The 24,460-nt window shown below is 42.3% G+C and overlaps 1 protein-coding gene across 2 annotated transcripts in view; it reads left to right on the top strand.

The window, feature by feature from the left end:
• NCOA7 (nuclear receptor coactivator 7) overlaps positions 1-24,460 on the top strand; it is a 71,661-nt gene that overhangs the window by 21,408 nt on the left and 25,793 nt on the right. For both annotated transcript variants that reach the window (XM_082216071.1, XM_082216070.1), the window contains exons 3-8: positions 6,554-6,798; positions 13,993-14,072; positions 18,032-18,139; positions 22,023-22,136; positions 22,662-22,787; positions 23,776-23,960. In XM_082216071.1, the coding sequence (XP_082072197.1) occupies positions 6,554-6,798; positions 13,993-14,072; positions 18,032-18,139; positions 22,023-22,136; positions 22,662-22,787; positions 23,776-23,960 (858 nt within the window). The remainder of the gene's footprint in view (positions 1-6,553; positions 6,799-13,992; positions 14,073-18,031; positions 18,140-22,022; positions 22,137-22,661; positions 22,788-23,775; positions 23,961-24,460) is intronic.

Genomic DNA, 24,460 nt, shown 5'->3' with positions numbered 1-24,460 from the left:
TTATGACACCTTTTTGGAAGAAAAAGAAGTGCATTTGAAGGTCATGAAATAATTTGTGAATTGAAAGGCAGCAAAGTTGTTAAGATTTCCAGGGTTGTCCCCCCCCCATTATTATTTTTTGAAATACCCACAGAAGTGATCAAATGCTGTGAATTGGGGAACACTCATTCTGAAGAAACCATATTCCTAGAGAAATATTTAGCACGTTGCCAGTGATAGACACTCTATGAAAGCAAACTCAGACTTAGGGGCCAAAGCACTCCTACAGGCCTCTCTGGCCAATCCTCTCCCAGGCCATCCCTCTCAACACCTTGCTCCATAATACTACTGATTCCAGTAAGGCAAGGCACTAGGGTGAAACTAGCATCTCCACTTCCATCGTTCAGCCTGGACACTGAGGTCCAGCTCCTAGGGCCTTCTGGCGGTTCCCTCACTGCGAGAAGTGAAGCTACAGGGAGCCAGGCAGAGGGCCTTCTCGGTGGTGGCACCCTCCCATCAGATGTCAAGGAAATAAACAACTTATCTGACTTTTAGAAGACACCTGAAGGCAGCCCTTTTTAGGGAAGTTTTTAATGTTTGATGTTTTATCGCTTTTTTGTTATTATTAATAATGTTCTGTTGGGAGCCGCCCAGAGTGGCTGGGAAAACCCAGCTGGATGGGTGGCGTATAAATAAAATTTATTTATTTATTGATTGATTTAGAAAACAGGCAGTCAGTTTTGGCGTGTTGAGTGCTTAATATTGCTCTGTGGCAACTCTGAGCAGGTTTGGTTATTATTGGCTCAGTCAGCATGGTGAGCCTAATCTTGTCACGATCCTGTAATCCTGTGAAGGCAGAACAAGTGGTGATGCCCAGCACCGAATGTGGCTTGCTATGTTTTTGTTTGTTTTATTTAATAAATTTTACATCCTAACCTTTCTCTCAGGGGAGTCCAGGGTGGCAAACACAATAGTATTGAAATAATATAATTAAAGTAAAATAGAAACATCTAAAACTAATCACAGCTGATAATTTCAAATTCCACAAACTGGGAACTGCCACCAAACAGACCCTTATAGTCGAGAGTTGCTGTGCAGTACATTTTGTGACGCGGGTGGCGCTGTGGGTTAAAGCCTCAGCGCCTAGGGCTTGCCGATCGAAAGGTCGGCAGTTCGAATCCCCGCGGCGGGGTGCACTCCCGCTGCTCGGTCCCAGCGCCTGCCCACCTAGCAGTTCGAAAGCACCCCCGGGGGCAAGTAGATAAATAGGTACCGCTTACCAGCGGGAAGGTAAACGGCGTTCCGTGTGTGGCTCTGGCTCGCCAGATGCAGCTTTGTCACGCTGGCCACGTGACCCGGAAGTGTCTCCGGACAGCGCTGGCCCCCGGCCAATAAATGTGAGATGGGCGCACAAACCCCAGAGTCTGGCAAGACTGGCCCGTTTGGGCAGGGGTACCTTTACCTTTACCTTTACATTTTGTGAATAAACAATCCCCTTGGCCAAATCAGCAGCAACTTCCTTTCTCTCTGTGGCTCACTGCACCGCCCCCCCCCATGCTTTGTTTAGGTGTAGGTGAGTTGTATTAGGTTTTCCCCTCTAAGCTAGTTTCAGACTTATTTTTATGCCTGAATGACAGATTTTTTTGCTCCTTGCTCATGGAAGCTGTTTCCTATTTTGGAAACCTTGGTTTCGAAACAGCTAGTTTTTTTAAAAAAACATGAAGTGTTTCCCTACACAAAAGCACAACCAAAATCTTTGATTCCTACTATTTCCTGTAACAACCTTAGGCACAGCTCAGAAAAAGTCACCAGTCGGTACAAGCGCACCACACATTGGTGTAGTGGTGTAGTGGTTAAGAGCGGTAGTCTCATAATCTGGGGAACCGGGTTCGTGTCTCCGCTCCTCCACATGCAGCTGCTGGGTGACCTTGGGCTAGTCACACTTCTCTGAAGTCTCTCAGCCCCACTCACCTCACAGAGTGTTTGTTGTGGCGGAGGAAGGGAAAGGAGAATGTTAGCCGCTTTGAGACTCCTGAAGGGGAGTGAAAGGCGGGATATCAAATCCAAACTCTTCTTCTTCTTCTTCTTCTTTATGTGAAAAATGTACCCACAGATCTGCTCTGGGTCTAAAATGCATTCTTATGTGTTTCTTGTGTTTGAGAGTATAGTGGTACCTTGGGTTAAGTACTTAATTCATTCTGGAGGTCTGTTCTTAACCTGAAACTGTTCTTAACCTGAAGCACCACTTTAGCTAATGGGGCCTCCTGCTGCCGCCGCGCCGCCGGAGCACGATTTCTGTTCCTATCCTGAAGCAAAGTTCTTAACCTGAAGCACTATTTCTGGGTTAGTGGAGTCTGTAACCAGAAGTGTATGTAACCCGAGATACCACTGTATATCTTTGGACATTATATGCACCTCATTTTTAATTTAAAAATATGGAGTCATTTTTTGTTTAAAAATAGAGTGTCTTTTCTAGAACAGAACCCTTCTCTCTCTGGAATGTTTTTATTGTTGCCCCCGCAAGGTATCTGTGTGCTTTAGTTTTGCTCATAATTGGGTGTCCCCTCCCTTTCCCCTGTTTTCTTTTTTGCCTTTGCTGTAGACTGAAATAATAATTGGTTTTGTAAGCACAATGTCTGCATACTGTAAATAGTTTTATCTGCCAGACACTCTTGTTTTCTCCCTCCTGGTGAAATTTCAGATCACGGTTAAAACTGTGGGATAATTGATCTGTTTCGAAAGAGCCTGTGGCAAGGATTCTGAGGCTGTGGCCTAGTCTAGTGAGCAAGCAAGGACAATGTGTATACTCAGAACTGTTGTCCTGGGGGGGGGGGAGTGTTGTAGGCCATTGACCCAGACTCTAGCTCACTGCAGGATATTCAGAGATAGAGATCACAACCAAGAGATAGCAGTCCAGCTTCTTCTTGAAGATCTCCAGCAAGGGAGAGCCTCCCACCCTTACTGAATTATTGGTTCCATTGTCAAGTTGCTCTTAGCACCAAGAAGTTTCTTCTAATGCTCAGTCAAAATCTCTGCTCTTCTGTAACTTAGATCTAGCTGTGTTCAGAGGCAGTAGATAACAAGTATTATTTGCCGTCTTCTGTGCCCCTCAGGTATTTGAAGACTGCTGTCAAGTACCCCCTCAGTCTTCTCTTATCCAGGCTAAGCATGCCCAGTTCCTGCAACCTTTCCTTCTTCATTTTCATACCCCTGACCATCTTAATTGCCCTCCTTTGAACTTGTTCCAGTTTGTATTTCCTTCTTAAAGTGTGGCATTTAGAACTGGAAATTGTTCTACGAATGAATAAAGGGAAATACAGTGGTACCTCGGGTTAAGTACTTAATTCGTTCCAGAGGTCCGTTCTTAACCTGAAACTGTTCTTAACCTAAGGTACCACTTTAGCTAATGGGGCCTCCTGCTGCTGCTCCGCCACCGGAGCACGATTTCTGTTCTCATCCTGAAGCAAAGTTCTTAACCCAAGATACTATTTCTGGGTTAGCAGAGTCTGTAACCTGAAGCATATGTAACCCGAGGTACCACTGTAAAGGGGAACTATTACTTCTCCTGACTTGGAAACTATAGACTATCCAGTGAAGTTGTCCCATTAGTACAAGGACTTCAACTTGTGCAGAGGAACTTCTCGTCTTCCTCCCCAGCACCTCCCCCCCCAAAAAAAAATCTGCTCTGAGTTTTGTAAGGAAAAGTGGGGCAGATCCCAAAAGCTAAACCACAACAATGATTATTCCAATTGCTCCCTTTGAGTTCAGTAAACAAATAACAGGATAATCTCTACTAGGTACTTGAAATAAACAGTTTCATAAATGGGAGGGAAACCTTGTCTGTTTTGCCTGTGCTCTCTTTCTGTGTAGCTTTAGCCTCTGATAGTGTTGATTTTCTCTTGTAGGGGAAAGCCAGTTTCTTGGTAGAAATGTTGTGTTAAAATGAAAGGGAAAGAAAAAAAACATTTTGAAAACGTTGCATAGCAAGGATCCACTTGCTCTGGCCTTCAAAAGCCGGATGCTAAGCATATGGTTTAAAAAACATTTGTTCCTTTTGTGTGTGCATGGAACAGGTTTGACTTACCTGTTTTCATTCTGCAAGGTGCCCTATTTTGGGACAAGGGACTTCAGTGGGCAATTATGGATGAGAATAGCAAGGTAGTTCCTCTTAGTTGTATACTATAAAACTCTTTTCTCCCCTTCAGGCTTACTTCCTAATAAATTTTATAGAACACCTGGCATATTTGGGGGCTAGTTTTTGCACTTTTTGCAAAGTAAAAACCACTTTACAACGTTTTGTTGTCACCAGGTTGAATAACCTAAGAAGGAGTTACACATATTTGGCGCATAGGAGCCTACCTTAAACTGAGTCAGTCAGACATCCATCCATCTAGCTCAGCAATTCCTGGCAGTGGCTCTCCATCTCTTCAGACAGGGCTCTTACCCAGCCCTATTTGGAGATGACAAGGATTGAGCCTGAGACCATCTGCATGGATAGCAGATGTTGTACTCCTGAGCTGCAGTTGGAGTACGTTGCGTTGATTCTTTATCCTGTTAAGGACTGCTAGCTCCTGACAGTGCCTAGTAATGGCAGGGTTCCTGAAGGTGTGTCTGTATTCCCAAAGTTGTACCATATGTTGTGTACGGGTCTGATGCTGGATCCCACGCAGAAAGCGGCAAGAGGGGTCTGGTCAGAAGTTGCAGGACCATGGACAGCTCTTACTCTGTTACTCTGAGGGCCCCAACGTTTTTGCAAAGTCTTTGTGTGCTTCTAAACTTGGGGTTCCTCCAAGCCTACTGAAACCTCTGTCTTGTGCACGGATGGAGGGGCAAGGCAGCATTCTTGGATTGTAGAGGTCCCAGCACACCAGGCTCCTCTTGTGCTGATAGTAGTTAGTAGTGTCATCTGCGGCTGGCCCAGAGAGCAGTTTCACTCTGCATCCTTAGCCTCTTTCCCTGGTGATAGGCCATTACAGAAGCATATATACCTTTGGGTCCCTTCCAGCTCTACAATTCTACGAAAGTAGAATTAGTTGGCTCTACTCATTGCTGGCCTGACTTGAGTCTCCAAATTTCTTCTTCCCTTCCTCTACCCAATATAGTTACGACACTGACCAGCAGAGTAGCTATCCAGAAACTCAAAACAGGACCCTTTTTCAGTCCTTTCTAGAGATACTTGGGGTTGACCCTGGGTCCTTTGGGCATTCAAAGCATGTGCTGTGCCATTCCACTTCAGCCCTTCCGTTTCCTACTTTCTCTTTGGCTCAAGGTGACTTACCACTATAATTAAAAACAATAACGTAATTAATGAAGATGTAGTACAGAAATAGGGGGGAATATTAGATCTCACTTTTGAAAGAAAAGGTTATTCTTCATACATCAATGGAGTCGTTCAGATCTCTCTCTTTTTGTAGATGTTTATAAGAGCCTCAGAACAAACATGTATTAGAGGGCACTGATTTAGATAACCTTGAATGAATGACATGTTTATGTGAAAACAAAGCTAATAATAAAGCCTGGGCAGCTGACTGTGAAATTATAAGTTTAGACGATGACATAACGAATAGATGCTGGCCAAATATATTAATCAGTGTAGTATTGTTTGAGATGGGGATTAACATAGAACCTTATTTAGGCTCATATGGGCTGGAGCCGGCTTTGCTTCCATCAGAAACTGGTCCCGTGTTGCTCCAGTAACGTCATACATCCAAGCTCACGTGGGAGGAGTCACCTTGCCACTGCTCCTCCTATCCCAGCAGTTTCTCAGTTTCTTGGTCAAGTGACGTTGGCATGGGAAGGATATGCAGATCCTCACACTTGCACGCAAACTCCTGATGTTACCCGAGCAGCGTGATAAGATGACATGTTGCAGCAGCACATAACCTGCTGAAATGAAGACTACTTTGCCATGTAAAGTACGTTCAAAAAGCGAGAGAGATAAAACCTCAAGTTTAGCCACAATTGGGATTTTATTTGTAAAAAGAAAAAGCCCAAGGTGTTTTGGCCTGTGATTATTTTAGGCCTTCGTTATTTTAGGAACAAGGCACCACGTGCATTTTTATCAATTAAAAACCAGTTCAAGTATATTTACGTTATTTATATGCTAATATATATTTACTCAATATAAAATGTAGAAGTAGTTTGCAGAAATCTAGGTTAATAAAGTCACACTGTCACTTTCACTGAATATTTATGTGATGTATTCAATTGATTGATCAATCAGCCATTCTATTATGGTCAAAGATCAGACAACAGAAATAACATTAATAACATCAGCACCAAGGGGCAGAAGCAGTAGACAAAATTGAAAATGTCATATGTATTGTTTCTTTTACCACTCTGGTGCAGGTCTAAGATAATCACAGGGGTGTAAATAGTAAAATTATTATTATGGAATTTCATCAGAGAAATGTTGGAGGGTGTGCTAAATTAGATAAATGAAGAATTGTTATTCTGATCATTGCAATTTAGCAGCATCAAGGTACATAAAATTATAATGATCAATGGTTAGCCAATGAGATTTCTGCAAATTAGCTTATTGTCTATATTGCTTTATTGTGTTTCTTTTTTCTAGTTTGAAGAAGAAGAGGCTAGCTAAGCAAAATTCAGAGGCAGCCTCCTCAAATGCTTGTGGGATCCCCACAGGTAGCACTCAGGCTGGAAGAGATGATGGAAGTAAAGCTGTTCTGGTGCAGACCAATGGCTCTCAAGAAAACGGCAAAAAGTCTGGGGAAAAGGAGGACTTGGAGAAAAAGAAGAAGAAAAGCAGTCAGCCAAAGGATATTAGGCGCACAGATCTTAAGCGATACTATAGTATTGGTGAGTTTAAGGCAAATACTGTATTACCTCTTTGAAATCTTTTAAGTACTTTTAAAATGTAACAGTCTGTGGTGTTGTGTTTTTTCTTCTCATTATATTGCTGCTATACTTTCAGTAACCTTCTGTAAGTCAATATGGAATATATAAACATGTTTTAGTTTGATAAGCTCCCATTTGGATTCTGTAACATTGCTGAGTCTTGGCAGGACTGGTTAAGTGTGCGAAGTCCATCTGCAAGCACAGATTCTATGTATTAGAAATGACAGAAGTTTCTTAGCATCAAAATAAAATATCTTTTTACGTATTTGAATGTAGTGGATGAATGGGTTGGCTTTTACCTTCAGAATGGGCACCTGTCTCCAATCTTGCACCTTGTAAGTGGAGGTTGGTTCAAGCTAGACTGGGGAAGGTAAAGCATAGTGGAATGAGTGTAACTGTTTGAAAGTATTCCTAGCCACAAGGAATTCACCTAATCTCTCTGCTTCTTATGAGTTTTTCATTTTGTTGAAAACATTCTATTTTTAATATAAAATATATTTTAACCAAGTGAAATATAACACTATTGAAATAGTTAGTTAGCAGTGTGGAGGTTTTTGAATGTGCATGCACACACACACACACACACACACACACACACACGTCTTTTAAGACTTAAGAACATAATAATAATCCCACTAAGATCATATCTTATCCTTCTTCCTACAATGGTCAACCAGATACCCTGGGAAGATCACTAAGTAAGCAGGTCATGGAGAAAAGTATTTCTTCTGCTGTTGCCTCTTTAACCAGCTGTATTCAGTTCTATATTGTCTCTGAACACGTAAGATCCTATAGCCACCATGACTAATTAACCATTGACGGACCATAATCTTGTCTAATTCCTCTCTGAAGCATTTAAAGTTGAAAGCAATTGCCAAATCCCGCAGCTGTGAATTCCATGATTTAACTGTGCATTCTGTGAAAAAGCACTTACTTTTTTCTATCCCCAATCTACTGCTAATCAGTTTTAGTAAAAGACTCTTGAGTAGCAAGTATCTGTCTCAATCTTCATTATACCGTTTATTATTCCTCTCCCCCCCCCCCCCGCAAGGTAAAAATGCCCCACTGCTCTAGCTTTTCCTTGTTGGGAAGAATATGAAGAACGGCATGTGTTGCCCAACCCAAGTAACTTTTATGATGGCCCATTAACCGTCTAAAGAGTAAACAGAATCTGCAAAAATGACTCCATCATTTGGCAGGACACTACAAGGATAATGTCTGCCTGTGAAGTTGGGAAAGATTCCAAATAACTGGAGTGGAGCTTGTAAGACAGCTATCCAGGAGAGCCATAAAACATTTTGCTAGCATAATGAATCTGTTTAGCATTTACATGGCAACAGTGCAATTTCAGCCTTCTTAGCAACCTTGAAAAGGGACCATTAGCTTCTTCCATTGCTAGAGATCCCATGGTTGTGCCTTTCTCCAGCAGTCTGATAATGAAGGTTCTGATGCCACTTTAAATTTGAATTGGAGCATCAGAGAAATAATAGATATCTGTGTGTGCATTTTTACAAAATCACCTGTTTCGTTTTTGCCACTAAAGCAATACAAAATACCTGTTGATATAGGAAAAACCCCCAAATATTGTTTGATGGTATACCCAGAGCAGGGGTAGCTAATGTGGTGCCTTCCAGAAATTTTGAAGTGCAACTCCCATTCTCCCCAACCTGGGGAGCTATAGTCCATAACATTTGATGGGTGCAATGTTGTTTGTCCCTGCTCCATATTTGATGCTGGTTAATACGGGTTTTAACCAGTCTCTGAGTTGCATCCTGTAGTGGCGTTATGCAAGCAGAAAGCGTTTCTGTTTTCACAAGGTGGTGCCAACACCACATTTTTCTCAATTCTCCATTATGCACTGCTGCACTCCATGGTTGCCCAAAATATGCTTCTCAGAGTTGGGAGGTCCACTGGGGCAATAGGTAATACAGGACTGAAGGCTGTATTTGGGGTGGGGGAAGGTATGTGAAAAACATAGTGTGTTTACTTTTACCTACACATCTATGTAGAGTTACAGACATACCTGGTAGGAGTTAAGGCTTCCATCAAATGGTAGTATGATGCCAGGTTTTAAAACGTAATATTCCTATTGTGCCCTGCAACCTGAAAATTGCTCCCTGAAGCAGATTTGGGCCATGTGCAGTGGGAGGAGACAGAGGGGCAGTTCTGTTGTGTTTACGGAAGTTGTTCCAATTGCCAGTGACGTAGCTGGATACTGAAGGTCTGGTTATATTGCTTCTCATTAGGAACCAATAGCTTCAAACACTGGGTACAGAACAAGTGCACCACGATTTGAACTTGGCTGAAATGTCTGATTTGTGGCCATCTTCTGAGGGCACAGTGGTGGGTTTATTCCTTTGCTATTATTTTTTATGATGGTCCATTTTAGAGCCTCAACTGGCTGGGCTGGCAAACCAAAAACCTAAGTTGGATTCAGCTTTTCTAGTTAACAATTATGTTGTAGCTTCCTTCAATGTCATCTTTAGAAGCTATTGCCTTGTTTCCTCACACAGTTCTTTCCACCAAAGGGGCAAAGTTTAAAGGCGTAACATTGTAAATCAGTAACCACAAACCTGCTGCTCTAACAAGTAAAAACAAATAATTTCAAAGCTAGCATTGTAGTGGCATTCAAATCTTTCCCCCTCTAGTCATCCCTGTGGTGATTGGGGCTGCGTTGTTTTTTGGCATGAGATCAAAATGTTCAACCTATTTCCAGGTTGTAAATACACTTCCTGACTATCCGAATAAATAACACTTGTCTAGTCAATATTTGTTAACAAATATGTTAGATTGTATGTAAAAGTCAGAAAGCTGGTAACTGATGCTTAGGAGGAGCTGTAGCTCTGTGGTGGAGCCCAAAGTTTTGATGGTATGAGGTCATGATTCAGTCCCAAAACATCTCAATTAATAGATCTTGTGATGATTTTTGCCTGAGAATCCTGAAGAGCTAGTGCTCACCAGGGCAATGAAGAGAGTTCTGGATTTGATGGACCATTGGTCTAACTTGTTATATATTGTGTGTGAATATAAAGATACAGTCATACCTCGGATTGAATGTGCTTCAGGCTGAACGCTTTTGGGTTGCGTTCCGCGGCAAGCCGGAAGTAACAGAGCGCGTTACTTCCGGGTTTCGCTGCTCGTGCATGCGCAGACACTCAAAATAACATCATGTGCGTGCGTGGAAGCGTCAAAACATGGCACACGCAGATGCGCCGTCACGTCTTACGTTCCATTCAGGATGTGAACAGGGCTCCGGAACGGATCCTGTTCGCATCTCGAGGTACCACTGTAATCTCATGACCATCCTGGAGGAGGAGAAAGGAAAAGTGTGTGAGTCTGAGACTCACTGTGGCTTATCTTCATAACACTAAACCAGGGGTGGGGCTGGACATTTTTGGCCAAAGAGACAGTGGTGGATGTGACCCCACACATACACCTTACTCAGCTGATCCTTGCAGATCATGTTAGAGAGGACATTTCTACCTCTACACTCATCAGATGATTGTTAAGATTTCTGGGGAGGGGGTGATTTGCATCCTCAACAGAGCATTCGACACCACCCAGCAACAACCAGTGCTGTGCCTGCTTCACTTCACTTCATTTCATTTTCACCACCACTGTCAAAATTGATGGGATCTTATCGAAAGTCCAGGAAAATTTGCTGGGTGGGGGAGGGCACTGGATCAGCCTCCAAACTGGAGATTTGCCACCCCAGTGTTAAACAACCCCCCAACATTCCATGCCCATCTTCCCAATGTGTTAGCTAGTCCTCTGTACATGTTTTACATTTGCATTACATACGGTGGGAATGCAAAAGCGCTTGTAAAGTTACCAGCTGTGGAAATTTCTATATAAATCTCATTACGATCAAGTTGTGAGAGATACCAAAATTAGCGTAAGCCCTGCTTGTGAAAACTCAGCACACTACGTGCCCTCTCTGTGCCTCGGGAGCCTCCTGTTCCCTTTGCTACAAGGGGACTGTGCTCATATTTCAGCTGAGGGGTGGAGTATGCAGAATTACACTAATCTGCTTCCCTTTCCTCAGAGCTGGATTCCACAGACTTGGACAAGCCCCTTCCTCAGCCACTTCCTTAGCAGAGGCTTTGAAAAAGATGGGGATTTTGTGTGTTTGAGAGTGTGTGTGTGTGCACACGCGCAAACACACACAAGTAATGGCACTATTAGATTCTAATTTTCTCTGAGTGGGGGGAAACTGGCCGATTTGTATTCTGAGTGATTTTGCTGTGGCTTATTTTCCGTTCTCTGTCAGCCTTGCTTGCTTTCAAGTCCAGCGAGGCTGATTTAGCAGAGGCGTGGCAAAGAACCTTTCCCTTGCTTTTTTTTTTTTTAAAAAAAGAAAGTTGTAAAAGGGGAAACTCAGGACTTTTGGACACATGATTTAGGTGACTTGTTGGCATTCCTGCGCTTGAAGATGTTTGCGGTCGAGTGTTGCTGTGCCCACCATCCAGGAGGATTCTGCAAGAGCTGTTTGCCGGAAGTGTCCGGGAAGGCCTGCCAAGCTGCTGCTGCTGCTGCTGCTGTCCCTGCCGCCTGTAAACTCCCGGGGAGAATAATCAAGGTGGAATGGGAGGAGGGCTTGCCATCTTCAGGCTACAGTTCTGCAACCGGGGACAGCTGTGAGTCTCTGCCAGAAGCTGTGGCCATTGATCACAGTGAGATGGCAAAGAAGAAGTTCCTAAAGGTTATGCACAGCTTTTCAGCCCCAAAGCATTTTTCCTGGTGTGTGGATTACAGGCAGCCTTACCTGTTGTTAGGTATGCAAACCACTGATTCCTGTCTGCTGATGGTTATCAGACATGGAGGAGGAGTGGGGCTCAGGGAGAATAGAACTTGGGAAACTAGACAAGGTGAATGGGCTTTCAGAGCTATCTGAGGATACCTAACCATATTTTTCATTACAGCTTTTTACATCTACAGCTCTCCCACAGAAAACATGACATATCCGCTACTATGTGTGCACATGTGATAATGACAATCACCTAGAAATGTACATTTAATGTTTATTTTTTAAAAGTGTTTTAAGACATTAAGCAACCATCATTGGGCAGCTAGCTTGAGTCTCAACTCCCATGGTAAATATAATGCTGAAGCAACTCTTATTGAAAAAAATGGAACCTCAATGCTTTATTGTTAAAAATTCATATAGTAATTCTGATGGATTGCACATTAAACACAGGCACATGTATCTTCTCTCTGATGTTTTCTTTATAAAAATATATATATGAAAAATTGACTCTGAAGTTGATTTTAGTTGGAGGTGTGTGTCCGTGGAGAAAGAAAGATAAATTGGCCTCATACCTTTCCCTTCTAGCAGGTTTTTCACTTCAAATCTCCCATCTCATGCTGGTTTGTTTGTTTGTTTGTTTCCACCAAGGAAGAAAATATACAGCCCTGTATTTCCCCTCTACAAAGTAAAAAGCAAGTTGGGCAGGAAGAATCTGAGCTTCAAAATGGTTGGAAGAGAAAGAGTTAAACAGCTGCTTTCTTCCTGCCTGGCCCCCTTTATCTGCTCCTTTTCAACTGAAATTTCTAACCTCAGAGGCTGGTGTTGGTTAAAAAGAAAGAAAGAACCTTCAAAGAAATGCTTGCTTCTTTGCTTAAGACATTTATATACTACCCTACATAATGTTTATCCCGGGATAGACATTTTTTAAAATAATTTGTTTGGCCCTTAGGTAGGTTCTCGTAGCAGATATGCCAGATCCTGTGTGGGATATTCAAAGTGGGAGAAACAGCCATAGTTTTGTGTGTTCAGTCCTTGGCATCTCCAGTTAAAGAGATGCTGGATGTCTGGAAAAGGCCCAAGAAGACCCTCAAAAGTTGCTGCCATTCAGAGGAGTTGTAGGCTAGATGGACCCATCATTCCCCATTTTGTTTTCCTGACCCCCTCAATATTTTCTTTTTGCCTCCCATCTAAAGATGCACTGGTTCAGTCATTTAGCATTTGGAAGAAGCAGAGATAACAAGGGTCTATCTGACACTTAGAACTTTGGAGGTGATATTAATATATTTTATGATGTTTCAAGGCTGCATTTGGTTTCATTTGTGTTTCTTTTAGTGGAAGATTTTATGTATTGCCGTGCTGCCCCGCAATCATCAGCTGAAGGGTGGTTCTAGAAATAAAAATAATAAGGCTATTCTGATGTACAACTTTGTTTAATGCGGGCAATGTTAGAATGTTTTAGTTCTGTTAGTAGCAGAGGTGCCTTTACTGCTTATGTGTGAATATGGCCTGACAGTTTCAAGCTTCAGTTTTGTACAATTACCGTAACCGCTTATGTGTGTCCTCAACAAAAGCATCTAGCAGAACACAAAGGATATCCTTTTGAAATAAGTTTTGTTTTCTGATCTTGCAAAAGACTAATGCCCATACAAGGTCTTCTGCAGAGTCCTGCTGAGCCCAGTAGCCCCAACCATAAAAATCTTGGATGACTGGAAAGAGCGCACATAGGCAGTTGTGACATCAGCAGAACGCACAATTCTTGTTGATATTGCAAATGCCTGAGTGATTTGTCCTGTCATGATCTCAACTTTGTCCAAGCCCTTAGGCACGCTGTGTACACCTCAGGTAGATAGTGGCGGGGTTTTTTGCCGTTAACATTTGTCACAGTGTATTTCAACTTTTCCTGACGTAACACCCACATTTAGCCTCAACTTGCAACCGTTGACCCACTTTTAATTCTTTACCATATACAGCATGCCTGTTTTTCTTCCTCTTTCTCCTTGCTAAAAACACAAACAGATAAGAAAATGTTGGTGACCCACCTTAGCTTAGGGCATAACTCACTTGTGGCTACTAGCCTACCAATAAAAGATCAATGATACTTCCCTTACTTAATGCAACACTCAAGCATTACTGTTAAAAATATTGTCAATAATAGCTTTTCTGTGACAGGCAGCCCTGTATCGAAAAGTTTTTAATATTTGAGGTTTTATAATGTTTTTATATATGTTGTAAGCCATCCAGATGGGTGTGGTATAAATAATAAAATTATTATTTATGATTCGTTAATCACCAGTTTTCATGTTTGGCCGAGACAAACCTGGTTTAATATTATTTTGCTTATGTTTACCAATTAGTGATTTGAAAGTTGTTCACATTTTAGGTAATCGGTCTTGGGGTTTCTCTTTCAGAGGACAATCAAACCAAAACCAATGAGAAGAAAGAAAAGAAAATGGTCTCTCAGAAGCCACATGGTACAATAGAATACACGGTAAGAGTAGCTGCTCGGAATCTATTGCATGAATATTTTTGGGAGTGGTATGCCCATTCTATTTCCCCATGCTATGCTATTCCTCTACATCCTAATTTGTTGTTTTTATCCTATTCACAAGAGGAAGTGATCCTTTTCCTGAGTATAACCGGGCAGGAGCCACCTGTGTCTCCACTAGTACCACCAATGGTATCTATCCACTAAAGGTCTCACTAAATATCCACAATATACAAGAGGTTGTTTCCTCTTCCGGCCTGGTTCCTGCATGCACTAGCTCAGTCTTACCTATACTGAGTACCCCCTCTTAAACATAACCACATTTCAAGTAACTGTTCTCAAGAACAAAATGTGAGAGGAGTGCCTCTCAAATCAAGCAATAGGGCAGGGGATGGATCCAGGCCCAGCAGCAGGGGTTAGAATCACTGGGCATCTTCCAAGGCCTAGTGGGGGCCCAGTCCCAGTGCCAATCCCTGAAGCCACCTGCCCAACACAGGGTTGTCCTCGCTGCTGCAGCTACCCACCTCACTGAGCATGCAAGCAATGGCAGGCACTATTTCATTTCAAAGTGATATGCAATAGTGCTCGCTTCGGCAGCACATATATTAAAATTCAAAGTGATATGCAATAGTAGTTTTGCAATAATAAGAGCAAAGCTGGGGCACCCCATGCACAGTCTCAGAATTCCCGGTGTGCTCACTGGTCCAGAAGGTTGGGTGACCCCTGAAATAGAGGACTGTGTCACTTATAACATGGCATATGTCTTTTCCTAGATGTGAACCAGAAACCCAATTTTCATAAAGTTGCTTGTTCTGCCCCAACGTTCCTGATTGGCTCATGGAAATCTCACTAAATCTGTACAATAGGTATATACATACCGGGAAATAAGTTTCATAAATATCCTTAAAGCAGAATCTGTAGCCTAGCATCAGTTTCCCCACTCATAATAATGCAGTTGCCCTACATACTTTGGCCTTTGAAAGCTGCTGTTGTGTGCTTCATCTTAGAGTGAAGTTATTTCTCTTCTTTGGGAGAAGGGGAAAATTATAGTAGGGTTGCCATATTTCAAACTGAAAATCCGGACAGAAAAGTTTGGACATTTTACCGATTTCTGCCCAGACACTGCTGCCCAGATGCTGCACAGTATAAATAACTTTTAATATATCCTGTATCTGATTCACATACATAGTAAATAATAAAAATAGTAGTAGTAGTAGTAATAATGCGTATCTTGAACTCAACAGCCTCCCCTCCCTTCTCTGGTAATTGGTATACTATTTCTGAATCCTGGAGGTTCCTTTTAGCTATCATGAACCATAGCTATCAACAAATCGTACAACAGCAGGTTCACAGTGCAATACAGTGTGTGTCTACTCAGAAGTAAGCTGCATTAAGTACAATATGGGTTACTCCCAGATAATTGTGTCTGGGATTGCAGCCTTAATAACTTAATTATGCAAGAGTATTTTTTTTCCTGCCTTGAATTTATTGCCAGTCAGTTTAACTGTGTTAACCCCCCCCCCAGCCTTGCAAAAAGTTACTAGCCTGCAAACATATTTTTTTTCTACCCTGCTTCAAGTAGTTTCCATGTTGCCTGTGGAAGAGGGGGAAGTCCCTTATCTGTGCCCAGTATGGAATCCTTTCCCTTTGCAGTCCAGTAAAAAAAAAGTGTGTGTGTGTGTGTGTGTGTAGATTCCTTCTACCAAGTGGGCTAGTGGAGGAGAAAGCAGCCTGGTTTGTGCATCATGCTAAACTAGTTTCATATGCTTCTTTTTAGTTTTGATCTTTTTCGGTTGCCATTTTCCATGCTTGCCTTTTCTTTTTCTTTTCTTTTTTTAAGCTGTGATGGCCAGAACTGAACAAAGTAATTCAAATATGACTGCCATATACATTTGTTAGGATCCTGGCTGTTTTTATTTTCAGTCTCTTTCCAAATGATAGAAGAGTTCTGACAGTCCTCACCCCAAACATGTTAAAGGAACCTGTGAAGGTGTTGTGGAACTATTCAGGCTAATCCAACATCCCGTGTGCTTGATGGTTGCACACCCATCTGCCTGTACATTCATCACATGCTCAAAGCGGTTCTGTGTGTGTACCATCCTTCTGCACGAGTACTTGGCCTTTGAGAATCTCCCTTCATGTCAAGGATTTCTACACATATAATCTTGGCTACAGACTCACGGCGTGTAGGGAAGGTGGGAATTGTGCCTACTGGCCTCCTTGTTGGGTAGGTCTAGCCTTGACTGTATGAGTAGGTGGTGGCTGTCGGAGCCTTTCTGATCTCTAGCAATCAGATTTGTCTTTTTATAAAAAAATCACCACTTCACCTAGAATTGATGTTTTCATTGTCCACAAAGCTCCAGGGTCTGTTCTAAAGAAGCTTCTAAATTAATAGATTAGCAAGAAGAAGGAATGGGGTGAAAAGTACAAGACGCTGTTACATGCTCAAGCTCTAGTACACATGCTGTGGTTCAGTGGATTATGTACAATGGTTAGAAAACAAGTTTGCTCTGGATACAACTTCCTCTTATCTTGTAAAGCCAATAAAGGATTGACTTAACTAGCTATAAACAGAGACTCAAGTGGGCCAATCCTATTGATCTGTTGTATATGAGTGTTTGTTTTCACTTAGGTTCCTTCAATTAAATTCTCCCTCCAGTCCAGATTCAAAAGATGGGAGTATTTTCCACAAGCCTCACGTGTATTGCAAAGATAAGATACTTTTATGTGTTGGCAGGCTAGATTGATCTTGGCTGCTCCCAGAGGTCAAATGCAAGCACCAGAGAATGCATACAAGAAAAGTTAGGGCTCTGGGTTTGAATGGGAGTTAGATTAACAACAACTTTGAATCCACTTTAAGCCATGAGCATTCTCATGTAAGAGAGACTGGGTAATTTGTAGCTAATAAATCCACTTTATTCTGTAGTGTTGCACACATTCTGCGAAAATATATTTCCAGAGGCATTGCCATGTTAATCAGTTGCAGCAAAAAATAACTGTATTTTTTTAACTAATATTTTTTATTGATTTTCCATTTTTAACATTGATATAACATCTTATTTACTTTTGCAAATTTTAAGCTTTAGTGAGCTAATCAATCGACTTTCCTCCATCTCGTCATCTGGTTTTTATATAACTACCTCATATTTCCTCACATTTATATCATCACAATTCTACATTTTTCTTAATATTATATTAGTTTTTAAGCACATTTGTAGAAAAGTTCCTCTTAATAAACATTGCAAGATTTAATGCAGCCCGGCTGGTGTCTTTATGTGTTTACAGTGATTGTCTATATATTGAATACATTTACTCCACTCTCTCTGGAATGCTTGTTCACTCTGCTTTTGGATTTTCCCCGTCAGCTTTGCTAATTCTGCATAGTCCATCATCTTTGTCTGCCATTCCTCTCCCGTCAATAATTCTTGCAGCAAAAAATAAGTGCACGTTCCATTGCATTTTAAAGGCTAATAATTTATTACAGCAGAAGCTTTTGTGCACCAGAATCTACTTTGTTTTGTGACTAGAGCCTTCTTAGAAATGTGTGGTGGTTTTTGAAATGCTACATAGTTTGGTTATTTCCCCCTGCATAGAGGAAATGGTCATCTTAAAATTAGAAGAAGAGAAGAAGAGAAGTGTTTGGATTTGATATCCCGCCTTTCACCACTCCCTTTAAGGAGTCTCAAAGCGGCTAACATTCTCCTTTCCCTTCCTCCCCCACAACAAACACTCTGTGAGGTGAGTGGGGCTGAGAGACTTCAGAGAAGTGTGACTGGCCCAAGGTCACCCAGCAGCTGCATGCGGAGGAGCGGAGACGCGAACCCAGTTCCCCAGATTACGAGTTTACCACTCTTAACCACTACACCACACTGGCTCTCTAGGTTTTATATTTGTTGTTTTTAAACAGGCATGATCGAGGACAGTGCAATAACATTTTAATCTTTCTATCTTCCCTCCCTCAGGCTGGAAGCCAAGATACTCTGAACAGCATCGCTCTGAAGTTTAACATCACTCCAAATAAACTTGTGGAACTCAACAGGCTCTTCACACACACAATTGTTCCGGGCCAGGTAACCGGGTTGTGATTAAATCCAATTTTCTAAAAGATGTGATCTGTACTAGTTAAAGAAGGCTCTTCTAGTATCATTTTGAAATAACTAGAACAATGGAATGACACCATACCCTCGTAAGTGATCGTAGGCATGGAGTGGCTTCAGAGCCACATGCACTGGGCACAGTGGTGGATAGCATGGTGGAGCTGTGCTGCTGCTGCATAAAGTGACGCAGCAATAAAGGAAGGGGTGACGCAGTGCAGACATGCTGGTGGATCCAATCTTTTGCACCTGCTGGCGAGTTTGCACCACACCAACCTTGCTGCTGCCTCCTGGTATGCAGCCGTTATGCAGCCAGTGAGAAGTCAAGTGAGTGGCACAACCCCTCCCTCCTGTCTGCATGCAAAATAACACTGGTTTTATAAGAACACAACTTTATATGCTCAGATCATATGTCCAACTAGCAGAGCATTTCCTATACTGCTTGGAAGCAGCTGTCTGTGGTTTCAGGTAAGAGTGTTTCCCAGACACATCTGGGGATGCCTGAAACTGAACCTGGGACCCTTTGCATGTATCTGTGCAGGCAGACCTGTGATAACTTCTGCACTGGGCTGAAATCCTGTACCAGTTATATGTGCTTAAGGCTGCAATCCTATACCCCTTTACCTGGGAGTAAACTGCATTGAATTAACAGTGTTTACTTCTGAGAGGGTATGTATAGGATTGCACTGTAAATATTGTTGTTGTTATATATATATATATATATATATATATATATATATATATATATATATATGCTTTCGTAGATTTTCACGGGTACAGGAATGCAGGTTTTGGTGTCTTCGGGTGTCTTCCCGTGTAAGAGTCGGGGTGTCTGTGCGACGTTTCGACGAGGTCTCACTCGTCATCTTCAGGCTGGTGCTTTCGGCTTCTTGTTACTGGAACAGAGCAGAGTCTGGTGTTTGAGTTCCTATAAATACTGTTGAGGGGTGTGGTGTATAGCCTCCAACGTTCTGGGCAGAGAGGAAGTTCCTAGATTAGTGTGCCTTTTCTTCTTTTGTTCCTTAATTACTTGAGGGATATCTTGGGTGATTTCATGAGTGATATTCTGAATACCACTGGGTGGGTCATTAAGTGTAGATTAGTTGCTAAAGCTTTCGTGTCTTGACCTCTTGAGCTTGTGAAGAGTTTTTCTGAGAAGATGGCTGTGCTGCATTTAGTTGTGCTTTGGCTTGGCTTCGTGTATAGGGGCGAGCTGTGGTTTTGTGCCTTGTGCCAGCCAGATCTGTGTAGGGATTGCAGGGGGGTGCAGCATCCGGAGGTGCCACTATAGTTTGGCTACTGGATGGAGTCTGTAATATGTCTGTGGAGAGGGTCTGGGTTTGGGTCTGGTGTGGTTGATTGGTGACGGCGTTCTGTGTGCCTCTGGTTCTGGTGTCGGTTTTTGTGGGGAGGGCTAATTTCCAGATGTCTGGCAGGCGGGACGTGTCGTCACGCTTGTTCATGTTGTGAGGGTGTTTCTCTATCTCGATGGCTTCCATGATTATTCTCTTGTGGTGATGTTCCATATTAAAGAGCAATTTGGAATCTGCAAAATTAATTTCGTGTCCTGTTTCTTTCATGTGTTGGAAAAGAGAGGAAGTTTTTTCTTCTTTTTTGACGGCATTCTTGTGTTCTGCGATACGTGCATTTATTCGTCTGTTTGTTTGGCTCAGATATGTTGACGACACCTTTGTAATTTGGCCACACGGGAAAGAAAAACTAGATAGCTTCCTCACACATCTCAACAGCCTACACCCCAAAATACAATTCACTATGGAAATAGAAGACAACAACCAACTCCCCTTTCTTGACGTCCTAATCTACAAAAAACCTGATGGCTCCCTAGGACACACTATCTACCGGAAAAAAACACACACCAACCGCTACTTACATGCACAATCACACCACCACCCTGCACAAATAAACTCCGTAGCCAAGACTCTCATCTCCAGAACCAAACACCTGGCTGACAAAGACCACTTGACAACTGAGTTACAGAATCTCTCAAATGTGTTAATCGCCAATGGATACCAGAAAAACAGGGTTACTAAGCTAATCCAAAAAGAAACACCCCCCAAAAACCAAGACACAGAAGAAAACAATGGCATGGCCCTCCTTCCTTATATCAAGGGCACTACAGACAAAATCAGCAAAATCCTCCATAAACACAATATCAAAACAGCCTTCTGCACCAACCAAAAAATAGCCAATATCCTCAGAAACCCAAAAGACAAAATCCAGCTGGAAAACCAAGGGGTCTATGAAATACCCTGCAAAGTCTGCCCAGCCACGTACATTGGACAAACAAACAGACGAATAAATGCACGTATCGCAGAACACAAGAATGCCGTCAAAAAAGAAGAAAAAACTTCCTCTCTTTTCCAACACATGAAAGAAACAGGACACGAAATTAATTTTGCAGATTCCAAATTGCTCTTTAATATGGAACATCACCACAAGAGAATAATCATGGAAGCCATCGAGATAGAGAAACACCCTCACAACATGAACAAGCGTGACGACACGTCCCGCCTGCCAGACATCTGGAAATTAGCCCTCCCCACAAAAACCGACACCAGAACCAGAGGCACACAGAACGCCGTCACCAATCAACCACACCAGACCCAAACCCAGACCCTCTCCACAGACATATTACAGACTCCATCCAGTAGCCAAACTATAGTGGCACCTCCGGATGCTGCACCCCCCTGCAATCCCTACACAGATCTGGCTGGCACAAGGCACAAAACCACAGCTCGCCCCTATACACGAAGCCAAGCCAAAGCACAACTAAATGCAGCACAGCCATCTTCTCAGAAAAACTCTTCACAAGCTCAAGAGGTCAAGACACGAAAGCTTTAGCAACTAATCTACACTTAATGACCCACCCAGTGGTATTCAGAATATCACTCATGAAATCACCCAAGATATCCCTCAAGTAATTAAGGAACAAAAGAAGAAAAGGCACACTAATCTAGGAACTTCCTCTCTGCCCAGAACGTTGGAGGCTATACACCACACCCCTCAACAGTATTTATAGGAACTCAAACACCAGACTCTGCTCTGTTCCAGTAACAAGAAGCCGAAAGCACCAGCCTGAAGATGACGAGTGAGACCTCGTCGAAACGTCGCACAGACACCCCGACTCTTACACGGGAAGACACCCGAAGACACCAAAACCTGCATTCCTATACCCGTGAAAATCTACGAAAGCAAATATATATATATATATATATATATATATATATATACACATATATGCAGGTTTTGGTGTCTTCGGGTGTCTTCCCGTGTAAGAGTCGGGGTGTCTGTGCGACGTTTCGACGAGGTCTTACTCGTCATCTTCAGGCTGGTGCTTTCGGCTTCTTGTTACTGGAACAGAGCTCTGTTCCAGTAACAAGAAGCCGAAAGCACCAGCCTGAAGATGACGAGTAAGACCTCGTCGAAACGTCGCACAGACACCCCGACTCTTACACGGGAAGACACCCGAAGACACCAAAACCTGCATTCCTGTACCCGTGAAAATCTACGAAAGCAAATATATATATATATATATATATATATATATATATATATATATATATATATATATATATATATAATTTAAGGTGATTTTAAACACATTTATAGGTGCATAATCACTTCACTAGTTGTTTGTGTTAAGTCAGGAATGAAAGTCAGGATTGTCACTATCCTGCAATGAGAGAGGGACAAAATTCAAGAAGCTAATAGGTGTGTGTGTGTGTGTGTGTGTGTGTGTGTGTAGCTTGGTGCTTTAAAATAATGCTTTGTAAATCGGTTGTCTTCACAGTGTATGTTGTTGTAATAATCTTGTTTCTTTTGTGGGGGGTTGGCCTAGGTTCTGTATGTGCCAGATAGTGAGCCTCTTTCTGCTGCTGCGAAACTAGCTTCTTCAAGCCCTGGCGCTACTGTTTCACCTTCCTCATCAGATGCAGAGTATGATAAACTTCCGGTAAGACTTTCATGTTAGAGTCAGTTTTAGCCAAGAAGCATCTTAATCCTTTTTTTCTGGCATAGCATTTCAGGGAGTGGGCTCTGGTCCACAAAAACTTATGCCACAATAAATTAGTTAGAGTTTAAGGTTGCACAAGATTTTTTGTGTTACTTTTCCAGTAAGACGTTATACAGACTCTGTTGTTTAGAAAGTACTGTCTAGTCAGTTAAGTGTATATACTATCTTTTGATATTATGGCTCTTGATTTCCTTGAAAAGTGTAAAATTGCTTATCATATTTGCAATTGACATGGGAACACTTTGCATGTCATAAGGGTCACTTGATAGTAGTTCCATGGCTATTTGCCACATATTCCGTTGTTTGCTTGCCATGGCTCTCTGCTTGAACGGCTGGTTTTCTTCATGCCGCTAGAAACCAGCAAACAATGGGAAATCTGTGGTGGCCTCGGCCACCTGCACAAGGAACTGTGGCGCACAAATGTCTGCTGGTTTTTTATTTTTTAAAAAACCTTTATCATTCAAGGATGCTGACTTAGCAAGAAGGGTTTGCAGACCAATCCAAAGAGTCCTGTCTTCCACCTCAGAAGAAGATGAGCCAGTTGTTGTCAAGTTTTTGAAAATGAACTGTCGATACTTCACAGATGGCAAGGTAGAAGGCTTTGGTGATTTATTTTGCAACAGGGGTGTGGGGGTGTGGGGTGTGTGTGTATGATAGGCAAATAACAAATAGAGTATCATAAGGTGTGCAGATGTTGGAACTGTTAATCTCTATTGTCTACAAATCTATTTGCATTTGAAAATTAGCTTTACTAAGTAGGCTGACCACAGTCTAAAATGGGCTGTTTTGTAGATGGTTCTTGTGAGTGTGCTTGGGGTTCTGGGCACATAAGATTCAATAGGAAACTACACATTATGCACATAGAAACATAGCTAGGGTCTAGCAGCAGCTTTTACTAGGTGACAGCAGCTGCAAGAGCAGGTAATTTGGAACAGAGAAGCCTCATAGGAAGGGAAGGAGTACTACACTGTTTTTCCACCAATTGTGTGCCTGCCGCAAATTCACCTCCTTCAGTGTTCCAAATCTTTTATTTCATGAGTATGCATATTACATGTACCTAAGCTCTAAGGCAGAGCCATTTGCCATTTTGCCTTCAGTGTGCTATAGCCATCCAAGTCTCCTGTTGGGAATTATCAGCATAAGAAATGAAGTCATGCTAACATGAGAAAGGAGGCCTGCTAGCTTTGATAGGTTCATGGAAGCAGCCAAGATCAGAGAAGAATGGTTTTTGCTTGACTCGTGAATTCTAATATTTTGACTCTAGTTAATTAACAAGCTGTCGCTCCCATTTCATTGCAGCTAAGGATAAAATTTAAATACCTTGATCCCCTTTTATAACCCTGGCCTTGTCTGCTGAAGATAGATGTGCTTTGAGCACTTGGAATCCTTATCACTGCTTGGTATCAGTAGGGTATTGACCTGTTGTCTGTTCAGAGTGAGCACTTTGGTAGAAAACATGATTGCAAGGGCGGGGTGGGGGAACGACAATGAGGGGAGTATAAGGAATTTGGGAGAGGGAACATAAGGGACAACATGTCTTGAAAATATGATGTGCTAATTCATTTATTTTTATTTTAAGGGTGTGGTAGGAGGGGTCATGATAGTCACTCCCAACACCATCATGTTTGATCCTCACAAATCAGACCCTCTGGTAATTGAGAATGGCTGTGAAGAGTACGGGCTCATTTGCCCCATGGATGAGGTTGTTTCGATTGCACTCTACAACGATATCTCTCACATGAAGATTAAAGATGCCCTGCCATCGTAAGAAGTATTCTTTGTTGACCATGTTTGAATGTAACCAGTGGGATGTGGAGGACAACCAGTGGGAAGTGAAAGGAGAACTTTGAAGAAATTGAGGAGCAAAACAGCTAATGAGGGTGGGAGGGAAGGGAGATGCAGAATAGTTCTGCATTCATTAGGAATGGTGATATAGACTAGGCCCAGGTCACACTTTTTTCAAGTGGTGAGGCTGTATACAGTGACCCTCTTTGTGGAGGGAGGAAAGCCCTCCACAGCTTGTCTATACATTGCTGCCCAGAAAATACCACATGCAAGCAAGCATGTAGTGTGTATGGAGGTCCTGGGCTGTCCAGATGACAGGACCTCCTTCTTGTTCTGGACATGTAAACTGGCCTTAAATCTTAATTTTTGAATTAAGAAGCACAGATTCAGTGAAAAGGGGTGGGGGTGGGGAAAGGAACTGGGGAATGAAATTAAGTGTCAAGGATCTAGTAAGGCTAGTTTCTTTATTTGAATGGGTT

This window comes from Podarcis vaucheri (assembly GCF_965113315.1).
Source record: "Podarcis vaucheri genome assembly, chromosome: 3".
NCBI classification, from domain to species: domain Eukaryota; kingdom Metazoa; phylum Chordata; class Lepidosauria; order Squamata; family Lacertidae; genus Podarcis; species Podarcis vaucheri.
Note: the sequence above shows the minus strand (reverse complement) of the source record. Positions and strands in the feature narration are given on the sequence as shown.